General features: G+C 32.5%; 1 protein-coding gene across 11 annotated transcripts in view; it reads right to left on the bottom strand.

Moving 5' to 3' along the window:
- Positions 1-636: 636 nt before the first annotated feature.
- The window catches only part of SENP7 (SUMO specific peptidase 7), a 229379-nt gene continuing 216969 nt past the window's right edge, over positions 637-13046 (bottom strand). For all 11 annotated transcript variants that reach the window (XM_077118532.1, XM_077118531.1, XM_077118534.1 and 8 more), the window contains 7 exons: positions 12827-12919; positions 12040-12164; positions 10339-10391; positions 7611-7648; positions 7443-7511; positions 6618-6768; positions 637-2664 (listed from right to left, as the gene is read on the bottom strand). In XM_077118532.1, the coding sequence (XP_076974647.1) occupies positions 2527-2664; positions 6618-6768; positions 7443-7511; positions 7611-7648; positions 10339-10391; positions 12040-12164; positions 12827-12919 (667 nt within the window). In that variant the 3' untranslated portion in view covers positions 637-2526. The remainder of the gene's footprint in view (positions 2665-6617; positions 6769-7442; positions 7512-7610; positions 7649-10338; positions 10392-12039; positions 12165-12826; positions 12920-13046) is intronic.

Here is a 13046-nt window from a genome sequence, read left to right as displayed (position 1 = left end):
CACAATAAGCAAACTCACTACCCTCCCCGTCTATGTGGGACACGACTCCCAGGGGTGTGGACCTTCCTGGCAACATGGGACAGAAACCCTAGAATGAGCTGAGACTCAGCATCAAGGGATTGAGAAAACCCCTAGAATGAGCTGAGACTCAGCATCAAGGAATTGAGAAAACCTTCTCGACCAATAGGGGGAAGAGTGAAATGAGACAAAATTAAGTGTCAATGGCTGAGAGATTCCAAACAGAGTTGACAGGTTATCCTGGAGGTTATTCTTATGCATTAAACAGATATCACCTTGTTAGTCAAGATGTAATGGAGAGGGTGAAGGGAACTGCCTGAAAATGTAAAGCTGCGTTCCAGTAGCCATGTTTTTTGAAGATGATTGTATGATATAGCTTTCACAATTGTGACTGTGTGATCGTGAAAACCTTGTGTATGATGCTTTTTATATCTACCTTATCAAGAGACGAGTAAAACATATGGAATAAAAATAAATAATAGGGGGGGAAAACAGAAAGAAACTTTAAGCATTAATTATATAATCTCACTACAATTTGAAATGTATTACTAACAACGGCTCATGTTTCTCAAGAAAAAATTACACTTCAATTTAATGAATTGGAAACATGTTTAATATAAAATGTTGATATTCCCAAAACATTATTTCCACATGAATTTAGGAAAATGAATTTTAAACAATCTCCAAAACATGATAAAGGACAGTGGTATCTTTGAAAAACATACAAATGAAAAAGTTAAGAAATCACAAGAAGATGTCTTATATACTTGCCGTACCCAAAATTAGATGTACAAAATAATTAACAGTCACCTAAAAAAGCTCCCCCTCACACGCAGACACAAACTGGGAATGAATTATGTAATTACAACCATCCTCATACGAAATCTCAAAAAAACACATCCTGAACAGTATAAAGATGGTGACAAGATTAATAAAAGCTTAATGACGAGGCTTAATTAACAACCTCAATTCACATGATTTTGAAATAAAATGTGCAGTCGTATAGCCCTACTTAAACTGCCTTTGTTTCATTGTTTTACACACTGTTACAATGTAAATTCAAAGAAATGCATATAATAGATTAAAATCATATTATTTTAAAACATTATCTTATTTGAGAAAATACAATATGATCATGTCTCCCCCCCAACTATTCCTGAAAACATCAGAGTAAATCAGAAAGTTCTGAAGGTTTTAATCAGCTATAATATTACCATCATTACATGAAGTCAGTAGAATTTTTACCAGAACATTTAATAAAAAAATTAAGTGCCATGGGGATTATAGCTCTCTGAAAACTATAATTTAAAAATATAAAAGCAGTGACAGAAATCTGAATCTGCAGATGAGTACAGGACAAAAAGAGCTATAAAATTATATATTTAGATCTAATAATTATTAAATAGGACTTGGGGAAATTTCAGGGCAAGTTATTAATACACCAATTTTAACTTTTATATCTACAGAAACTGTGTACATATTCTGGGATAATTTAAGAGTCAATATTTATATAAATTTACCTCAAATAAGCTAAGTTGAGCTATGCATGTTTTTTGTTTGTTTGTTTGTTTTGTTTTTTTGACACGGGCAGGGTCTAGGAAAGGAGCCCGAGTCTCTGGCATGGCAGGTTAGAATTCTGCCACTGAGCCAATGTTGCCTGCCCTATGCATGTAATTTTAAAAACCTATTTGTATAGGTAAACAATTTTTTTGTATTTCTTTTACTTTATTTCTCTAATTTCAGAAAGGAAACTGTAAATAAAAAAAGAAAAAGATGAAGAACTCCAGTTTTTAAGTTTATTCCAAATTTCATTCTGAATGAATGAACTCTCAAATCCCTATAATAAGATGTCAAAAGAAGTAGAAAAAGATCATTACAATGAGAGCAGGTTCCATTTAGCAATTGAGAAAAATAAGCTGCACTTTGAAAGAGTGAATTTTTATCATCTTCCTAACATTATGAATGTTTTCTTTACACTATACAGAAGGGATGCCGTAAATGGCATTTTCTGAAGTCTTGATACTAAATTCTTTAAAAAAAAAAAATACACAGTATTCATACTGTATGCTTGAGCTGCAAAGAATAGAATTACAATATGATGTGACTTGCCAACAAATTTGACAAGCACTGGGGCTGGCACCAGGGAGCTCCAAACTTCCCTCAACTCCCAGTCATGTGGAAGTACAGATCACATAGTTTATTATCTACAAAAACATTCCCACATTACATAAACTATTGCATAATCCAAGCATATTCACTCAGAAAAATATCAAATATTTATGAAATTTTCATTTCTATCTAATAAGTTTATCTACATTTCTCCATTCTCATTCCATCTATGAGATCCCAACATTTCTAATAATATACCTTATATATTTTAAATAATGTTCACTGATTTATAAAACTACTGCAAGTTATTTTCTTCTCATTGAGCTGGCTAACACAAATGCTGGTAAGCGGCTTTCCAGTAATCTTATAGAATATCTGTGTCATGTTTGTACAGATTAACTAGCTACTGCTGCCCTTCTGTTGCTGTAAATGAAGTTTTAAAATGAGCTCTCGAATATCTTCTCGTTTGGTCTTTATCACATGACGAGGAAACCATTTCTCCAAATGAATTGGGAGTTCAAAGTTAACAATAGGATCCTAATGAGAGAAAAGAAAGAACGATGACTTTAGCAGCATAAAAAAGTTGTTTTAATTTCATTTCTTACAAGAAATGAGGTATTGATAAACTTTCAAAAATAACACTTTATTGAAATGTAATTCAAATGCCATTAATTCACCTATTTTAGTGAGCAATTCAGAGTTTTATGGTTTAGTCACAGACTTGTGCAACTAGCACCACAATCAATTTTATAACATTGCCATTCAATTGTTAACTTTCAAACCTTAAAAGTAAATACTGATATGGATGTCCCTTTTTGGTTTATGGTGTATTGGTGTGGGTGGAGGAAGTACCTGAAGCTATTGGGTTGTGTTCCAGTGGCCTGGATTCTTCAAGAAAACTGTATAAAGAGATAATATTTGTAATGTGACTGTGTGATTGTGAAAACCCTGTGTCTGATGCTCCTTTTTTCCAAGGAATGGACAGATGAGTAAAAAAAAAAAAGATAAAAAATAATGGATAATAGGTGGGATGAGGGTGTGACGTGAACTGGGTAGATGAAAGTGCTGGTGGTAAATAAGAAGGAGGGTAATGTGTATGGTATATGTGAGTTTTTTCTTTTTTTTCTTTTTGTTTCTTTTTCTGAAGTGATGCAAATGTTCTTGAGGGTGGTCGGGGTAATGAATGCACAGCTGTGTGATGATGTCGTGAGCCTCTGATTGTACACCATTTATGGAGTGTGTATGTGTGAAGATTTCTGAATAAAAATTTTTTTTTTAAAGTAAACACTGTCTGTACTGCTATAATGCATGCTAAGTGAATTAGCTCAAACACAATTGGCATATAAAGAAATGATTCAGCATAATGCAGAAATCAGTATAGTTCGAACACAATTTTTCCCAGCATGTTAATATTTTGAAACTATTAAAATGGTTAAAAAGAAAGCCTTTGCAGTATATGAAGAAACTTCAGACAAAAACAGAAAATCCTGCAGAAATGCCTTCTTTTGATGCTGGTTTGGGGGTTTAAGAACTGTTTTATTTTCCACTATTCTAAGGTAACTGAGGAAACTGCAAGTCCAGATGAAGGACCTGCAAAGACATTTAAAGGAAACAATAATTATTGAAAAACACTGCCTCTAGGTCATGTTTATAATTTCAATGAAGTTGACTGTTTAGAAACCACATATAGGAAGGACTCACGTCTTAAAGAAGGAAGTAAGAGCCTCAGGATATAAAGTTGAATGAGTAGACTGATTATGTTTCCAGGATCAAATACCAGTAGAAATTTAACCGTGCTAGCATTTTTATTAGTTATTACTGTTTTGTTAGGGATTAGTTCCAAAATTCCATAGTTTTCAGTGGTCTGCTCCAAGCCTAATTTTTCAACCTAAGCTCTGTTATATAATGCAGAAATTTGCAAAACATAAGATTTAGTTTTTGGGTTTTTTTTTCCTAGGAATCTTACATAGGACTATAACTTAGAATTATGTCCTACTGACTGAGACTACATAAAGCAGAAGCATGTTAACATAGTCAGAATAGGCTATGTAATAAGACATGTCAGATCTTCTAGGGATAAAATCAATTCTCTTTGGAAATATTATTAGAGGACCATAATCATCACCCTACAATGAAATTCAAATGTTAAATAAAGAGAGAAAAGATTATAATTATAAAAAAGATGAGAAGGGAGATAAACAAAATAGAGAACAGAAAAACAATAAAGAGAATCAGCAAAACCAAAAGTTGGTTCTTGGAAAAAATTAATAAAATCGGCAGACCATTATTTAAACCAACGAAAAAGAGAAAAGCAAAGATACAACTAATGAAAATCATAAATGAAAAAGGGGATATTACTATTGACCTCACTGAAATAAAAAGAACTATAAGAAAATACTATGAACAACTGTACACTAATAAATTAGATAACCCAGATGAAGGACAAATTCTTAGAAACACACAATTAACTACACTGACTCAAGAAGAAATAGAAGATCTCAACAAACCAATTACTAGTAAAGAGATTGAATCAGTAATCAAAAAGTTCTCAACAAAGAAAAACTCAAGACCATACAGTTTCACAGAGGAATTCTAAAAAATATTCTAAGACTTAATTCCAATTCTGTTCAAAGTCCTTCAAATAAATTAGGAGGGAACACTCCTTAATTAATTTTATGAGGCTACATCAGCCTCATACTAATGACACATAAAGGCATCACAAGAAAAGAAAATTACAGAATATGCCTTATGAATATAAATGCAAAAATCTTCAACAAAATACTAGCAAACTGAATCCAACAGAAAGAATTATATGCCCTGGCATGTAAGGTTGATTCAACATAAAAAAATCAATTAATGTAATATACCAAACATTAACACAATGAAGGAAAAATAAACACATGATCATCTCAATTCATGCAGAAAAGGCCTCTGACAAAATCCAGCAGTGCTTCTTCATAAAAACACTTAGAATCGATGAATACAAGGAAACTTCCTTAACATTATAAAAGGCAAACATGAAAAGCCCAACAGCTAATATCCTATTGCTAGTGAAACACTGAAAGCTTTCCCTCTAAAATCAGGAACAAAACAAGAATGCCTACTGTCACCATGGCAATTCAACACTGTAAAGGAAGTTCTTGCCAGAGCAATTACACAAGAAAAAGAAATAAAGGGCATATAAATTGCAAAGGAAGAAGTAAAACCTTCCCTATTTGCAGATGACATGATCCCAAATACAGAAAATCCAAAAAAATCCACAGCAAAACTCCTAGAGCTTATAAATGAATTCAGTCAAGTGGAAGGTACAAAATTAACACTCAAAAATCAGTAGTGTTCCTGAAGCCTACCCATGACAAAAAAAAATAAAGTAGCGCTTACATATATAAGCAATGAACAATCAGAAAAAAATCAAGAAAAAAATTCTATTCTTAATAGGAAGTAAAAGAATCAACTATCTAGGAATATAAAGAACTTGTACACAGAAAATTACAAAACATTTCTAAAAGAAATCAAAGAGGACATAAATTAATGGAAGGATATTTCATGCTCATGGATTAGAAGACTAAATATCATTAAAACATTAATACCACTAAAGCAATTTACAGATTCAACACAATCTCAATCAAACTCTAACAATCTTCATTGCTGAAATGGAAAAGCCAATTATCAAATTTATATGGAATGGTAAGGATCCTTGAATAGCTAAAGCCATCTTTAAAAAGAGAAATGAAGTTGGAGACTCACACTTTCTGATCTTAAAACTCATTACAAAGCCACAGTAATCAAAACAGCATGATACTGGCACAGTGACAGCCATACAAACCAACGGAATAGAATTGAAATCAACCCTCATATTATAGCTAACTGATTTTTGATAACAGGACAAAGACCATTCAATTAGGAAAAAACAGTCTCCTCAACAAATGGTCTGCTGAGTTTCCTGAATATGTGGGGTTGATGTTTCAGAAAATTCTCTTCAAATATTGTATATGCCATATTCTCTCTCCTTCTGGGACTCTAATTGCATGTATTAAACCTTTTCACTGTATCACAATTGTCTCTTATGCTCTATTCTTTTCTTTCCATTTTTTTTTCCTCTCTGAGCGAAAATTTGGGCATTTTCTACCATCTTTTCTTCAAGTTCCCTAATCCTGTCTTCCGCTGTATCCAATCTACTATTAAACCTGTTGAATAAATTCCTAATTTCAAATGTACCAATATACATATTCAGCTCCAGAATGCCCATTTGATTTTTAAATAAATTCCATCTCTTCATCCATTCTGTTACTCTTTAGCTTCATTTTAAAATTCTTATCTGCTAACTCCAAAATCTAGATCATATGTGGATCTATTTCCACTGTTTTTCTCTTTTTTAAAAAAAGACTACCCTTGATTACCAGTAACTTTTTCCTGCCTCTTTGCTTGCCTGGTAATTTGTGAATATATGCTGGTTACTGTGCATTTAAAAAAAATGCATCTTCACCTACCTTGAGGAAGCTTTCCACATATTGCAATAAATAAACTCCACAATCGCTGCTATTATCTTGTTTAGGAACTTTAGGGCAAAGGTCCACCATGTTTGTTTTGCTGAATTCACGATGGGTTTTTCGCTTAACTTCCCACTCTACCTCTAAATACCTGAAATCATCAATAAGTAGAATGACTCAAGTAGAAATCTTTTTACTATTGTGCACACTTTCATAAAGATGGAAAAACATTTACTGCCAGATGCATTATCTCAAGCCAAATATCCAAAGACTGAACTTTATCAGTGTAAATTAAATTGTGGACTTTTACAAGTACAACTTCAAAGAAACACATCTAATTTTCAACCTAAAAGCTACACTTTTCTTCAACAACTCAACTTTTACAACTCAAATATATAAAGTCATTTATATTACAAAGTAAACTAACAAATGATTTTAAAACTTTCAACGCAAGTTTATTCCAGGTCATATAGTAAAGTATAAAATCCCCTATCACATAATCATAAACATTTATAAAGAGTTCTAATTTTTTTCTAAACTGGTTCTTCTGATAACCACTATTATTTCTAATACTTCTTAATAAAATTGTTTTTGTCCAATTATGAATATAAATTCTGAATTTACTTTTTATACAAACCCTGATAAATATTAATACTTGAATACTAATAAGCTAAGAAAATTTATTATTGATGACATTTGCAGGCCTCATCTAAAGACATAATAAAATGTAATTCCTAATATAGTCTTTCTAGTAATTCATTAGGTAGCTATCAAATTATTGAGATTTTAAGTAACACAATGATGGGTAAAATTATCATTACTTACTCTCGTAAATTCTGAACAGTGTTTTGTACAGAAGCAGCTTTTAAGGAGTCTAATATGAGAATACATGGCCTATAAAAAGCAAAAGGAAGAAATCAAGAGTACATACTTTTATATGAAGTATACCAAATTATCTGGAAAAAAATCTATTATTTTATAGCATGTACCTACCTTTTACACATTTTCTTTGGTACTGACATCTTGGTACTCTGAAACAATAAATTTTTATGACTTTGCAATTAAAGCTAGTTTGAATAAATTGATATTCAGCTACTTCCTGAAATGTTTCAAAAATCTATGAAATTAAAAGTTTAAATAAGTTATCATCTGAAGTGAGCTAGCTTTATTTTTTTTAAAAATTGATTTATTCTTTTTTTCTGTTAACGAAGTAGTTTACATATTTTACAAGTGGCTTCACGTAATTATAGAGCTTCAATATGGCCTAAAAATAATCTGGAACTTTATTTCTATTCAGAGGTACCATCTAAGGCAAAAATAAACAAGCTAATTTGACAACCTTTCTTTACCTATATTCTCTAACTGTTCATGATATCAGCAGATACACAATTTCTTCCCTTTAATATATTAGAAGCAGAGTAGTAATCTATATTAAGGGAAAAGGGGTCATTATTTTTTGTTATTATTGTTGATGTTTATTTTTGTTGAAGTAAATTTGTACAACAAATCAAACTTAACAGGTTTCTTTAATGCAGAACTTCTCAGTACCTTTATTATTCTAATATCTACAGTAACTTTTTAAGAGAAGGTTTACCCAACTTAACTGACCTAACAATCCTTACATCATAACCTGTATCCAAGGAACCCAATTTTGGAAAACCTGGCCCTGAAAGCAAGAAAGAACTGTCCTAACCTATCACTGTGACAGCAGAAAAGGAACTCCCTTTCTTCTGACCACTCGATATAATAAATACACAAGCCTATGTCAAGGAGGCTACTGCCATCTGTACAAATAAAAAATTCTTTAGGTGGCTACCTTCATTAATTAGGACACTGAATCTAGACCATGTATAGGCCCATATAAAAAGAAAAGTTAACAGCATCTCTATTTTAGTCTCAGAAGTCATATAGATTGGCCTTAAGTCTACTCTGAATGATTTTTAACTACAACTTATTATAACAGAAAGTAGACTATAACCTATGCTTGCTAATGTTATTAATCACACTGAGTATGAAAAGACTTGTTGACATAATTGAAGAATAAAAGTAAATCTGGGTGACAGAGGCTATGGGTCCAGGCCAGGGAATCCCCAATGCAGAGTCCAGCCCATGCATCAGCTTCCCACCTAGGCGGAATATCTCTGCCTTCCCCACGCATTGTGTCAATGCCCCAGAACCTTCATACCCATAAGTCTGCTGTATCCCACATAGCCAGAAGTCTCTGGTGGGTGGGTGGAGGGGAACGCCAAGCTGCTCACAATGGGCAGGAGAGTGGGCTTGGACAGAGCAGCCTTACCCCTCAGGGCCTGAGACCCCATTCACCACTGGGACTTCCCCAACTTGATGTGCATAAATGCTCAGTAAATAGCAGGGGTTAGGAGTTGTGGGCTGGATACTACAGAAGGTAATGCTAGCTGGGTTTTGACTGGCTTAGGCAGAATAAAGAAACCCAAAATGGAGGAAGTTTCTCCAGGACTTATGGCACCAGTGGCCTGGACAACAGACCCTCTGTTGGTAGAAATGGTAGCCAAAGAGCGAATCATCAGTTTAGTTATTAGAAGCTTACCTTTATTGATTCTAGAAACATTGATCAGTGCTTTTGTTTTCCCTCAACTACCTCTAAAACCACGCTGTCTGCATCTCTTTCAGTAGTATTACTGAATGCATACTTACCTACCAGTATCAATGAGAAGATAAAGAACCAAAATTTAGAAATCTAATTTACTATATTTTCTATCATCATGTTAGGTATGTACTTCCATGATGTTGGTGAGGCTGCCAAGGAGAAAAACTTACCAAGACCCTTAAAAGTTATATACCAGTACTGTGAAGAAGAGCTGGATAACGTACGTTGAAGAATCTCCTTCAGGAGTCTGATACATGATTTTCATGTTAACTGTAATTCTAAATTCCCTCTTGCAAGATATACATAGTACAGATCACTTTGCTTTTTCTTTAAGAAGCTGATGTTTATGTTGCACTTAAACATCCCAACTCTTAAAGCTCAAACACAAGCAATGTTCACTTTTGAAAATGAAAAATTTTTATAATGGAACTGCATGACAAAGAAGCTATGCAACAAAATCTTGCTTCCCCCCTCCCCCCTGCATGGGCAGGCACCGGGAATCAAATCTGGGTCTCTGGCATGGCAGGCGAGAATTCTGCCACTGAGCCACCGTAGTACTGCCCACAAAATCTTGCATTTTAAGACAAATATTCTTTTATTTCTGTTTAGTCAGATATGTAACTACTGTTCTCTATGCAACCAACTTTTGCGTATAGCTACAACTTAATTTCAAATTAGCAAACACACAGTGAAAAGGCAATTTTGATTGTGAATGTCTAATTACAAGAACAAATAAAAAATTTAAATAAGGAAAAAATAAAACTGATCCTTTGTATGTTAGTCTGGGTTAAAAAAAAGAAAAGTAAATCTGCTCCTTAGAAATTAGAAAAGTAGTCAACCAAGATGAACATCAGATAAGCTACTAAATAAACCCGACCTAGGAAGTTAAAGCCAGTTAAACAGATATAAGAAGAATGACAAGTTCTCTTATTCACTTTCCCACCCCACAAAAATCATCGAAGAACCACGAAAGAGCATGCCTTGATTATAGGCCACCAATATCCATCACAGCCCACCTAACTATGCCATATTTTATAGTTAACCTTATATATTCATAAATTTTCCTTTCTTCACATTTGTAGGGAACACACTTACTTGGGAATCTTCTGCACTCAAAGATAGTGTTGAAATGGTATGCAGATCATTAACTAGTTAGAAACAGCAAAGCAATAATGAGCTTTTATCGTATGTTTAATACAGATAATTTTAATAAGCTTCATTAAACTGTAATTTGAATGCATAGGAGTAATTAAAGGAAAAAATATCTGAGATATATGATAAATACTATAAATAAAATCCATTCAACATTAACAGATTGAACTGTACAACACAAAGAGTGAACCCTAATGTAAACTATGGACTACAGTTAATAAGATAATTAATTATAATAATAATGTTTCATAAGTTGTAAGAAAGGTAACACACAAATACAAAATATTCATAGGGAAAACTGTCTGGGGCAGGGGGAGGTATATGGGAACTCCATACTTTCTGGATGATTTCTCTGCAAACCTATAACTGCTCTAATAAAAATGTGTGCAATAATAACTATACATTTTCCAAAACTTGCACTATTGCAATATCCCAATAATGCAATATCCAGTGTTTAAAAAAAATGTCAAGAGAAAACTGTGGATCAGGAAGAAAAATGATTCATACGTTTCTGATGTTTTTCAGAATCCAGATCATAATAATCAAAAAGAAACAAACCTAGGCAAAAATGCTACTCCAACATACATATATGTATATATAGAAGCAAACGATTAGGGTTCCATTTTGTCAATTTTATTTAACCAATAAAATTCTTGCTGATAACAATGAAATAAATTTCTGCAAGTTTACTTGTGATACTGTTTAACAAAATCCATTGTTCTGTACCTAAAAATAGATTTTCAAAATGTCATAAAAATGCAGTTATGAATTGTTGTTACCATGTTAATACACAGTTCCTTTATTTCAAAAAAAATCTGATCAGATAAAAATTTAGTCATCAGATTAATGGCTGGCTGTTAACAGATAAAACAAATCCCAGAGCCAAATCCTGAAGTACCAGTTAGCTGGGCCAGTTTCCTCTTAAAAAGATAATCTTTAAAAATAGCTCACTGATAAAAGAGCTGTTTTAATGTGAAGGATAGTTAATTTGCCTAATAATGGTTCTTCCAAGCTATGATCATACAGTTTTTAATATAAGCACATTTTTGAAGCTCAGAAGGATTAGAAAATCTGAAAATAATCAATTGCTTTAGTAGTTGTTCTTTTTTCTTTTCCCTCTACAATCTAGCCAGTATTAACAGTAATGAATATTATAAATCTTTCTTGCAACTATAAATTGCATACATAATTACAATAATTTTTCTCAAAGAAGGTAGGCTTATTTGTTTGTTTCTAATTAAGATTTGGGGTTTTAACATAAAAAAAATTATTAAAGAATTATGAGACCCAATTCCACCTGGCAGAATTACTACTGCTGTAAGAAATGTGTTATTTTATTTATATAAAGAAAAAAGGGGGGGTTTCAAGCTGGGCCTGAAGAACTATAGCATAAAATTTTAGTTACGTTAGCAAGGCTATTCTATAAAAAGTACTAAGATAAAACTTGCTATTATCGTATAACTTAAGAATTAAGTTATACACATGAAGCTAGGCATCTATCATGAAATTTTCAAACTTCTCCCTCTTCTTTCTAATAAGTGCAATGATAATATATAACTATATTGCCTTTTAACGTAATACAGCTCCTGCTAGTCATGCTGTCATAATTAAAAGCATAATTATTAAAAACATTAAGCATGTCACCTATTGCTTTGTTGTCATATTGGGATTGCTGAGCCTGAGATTGCCTGGATACAGTTTGTGGAAAATCTTCATACACAGCGTCTTCTAACCATGGGAAACAAATGACTGCAAGATACCAGTGAGATCTGTTAGAAAAGAAATACAATCTTAACATACGAAACTAAAAAATGAACAAGAATATGTTCTAGAGCTACATCTGAGAAAATGAGTCTGAAAAACTTCACATCAATTTTAAAAAGCAAACTATTGTAATATCTGATGCAATATAGAACAGGCATGCTAAAACTGATTAATTACCCAATGTAACCAAGATATAAGTGAGAATACTTAGTTTAAAACCACGTTTTTTAACTTTTATATAATCAGTGTTTCCTACTGAGGATCTGCTTTAATAAAGAGACCAAACAGACTCTTCCACATCACCTTTATTTATGTAGGTGCTTAAAGAATTTGTTTTCAAACATTTGGGGATTCGCCTTAATATCTTTTCATTTTTTATTTAGAAAATCTTTTCTTGACTCAAAAAAAATTTCAAGGTCTCAGTCACTACAGTCTTGTGATCATCTGTCATTTCCTTTTTTTCCCACTACATTTACAACATAATCACTACCCAGTCAAAATCCAAGATATATAACTTATAGTTTTAGCTAATTTTTATTGAAAAAAATGAAAATATACCTGGAATTTATAGGCCCATACCTTTTTACTGGTTATTAATCTAAAAGCACAACAAACTTTTTTTCTGCACTAACTCCAATTTTATTTTTAAATAATCTGGAATACTCACGACTCATTTACAGGCACAAAAATATAATCTTTATTAAAAATGTTTATGTGACGAGTCCATGTTCTTACTCTTTTATGTCTTCGCTGTGCCATTCTGTAAATATACAAGATAGAGATATTTGAAATATAAAGAATTTAAAATTTGAGGGAAGGACCTCAAGAGACCTTTTCATATATTGTAAATCCTAGGTTCGGTTTAACCATCCTCTTTAAGATATATC

The sequence above is a fragment of the Tamandua tetradactyla genome, chromosome 10 (genome assembly GCF_023851605.1).
Source record: "Tamandua tetradactyla isolate mTamTet1 chromosome 10, mTamTet1.pri, whole genome shotgun sequence".
NCBI classification, from domain to species: domain Eukaryota; kingdom Metazoa; phylum Chordata; class Mammalia; order Pilosa; family Myrmecophagidae; genus Tamandua; species Tamandua tetradactyla.
This window is presented reverse-complemented; position numbering and strand designations above follow the sequence as displayed.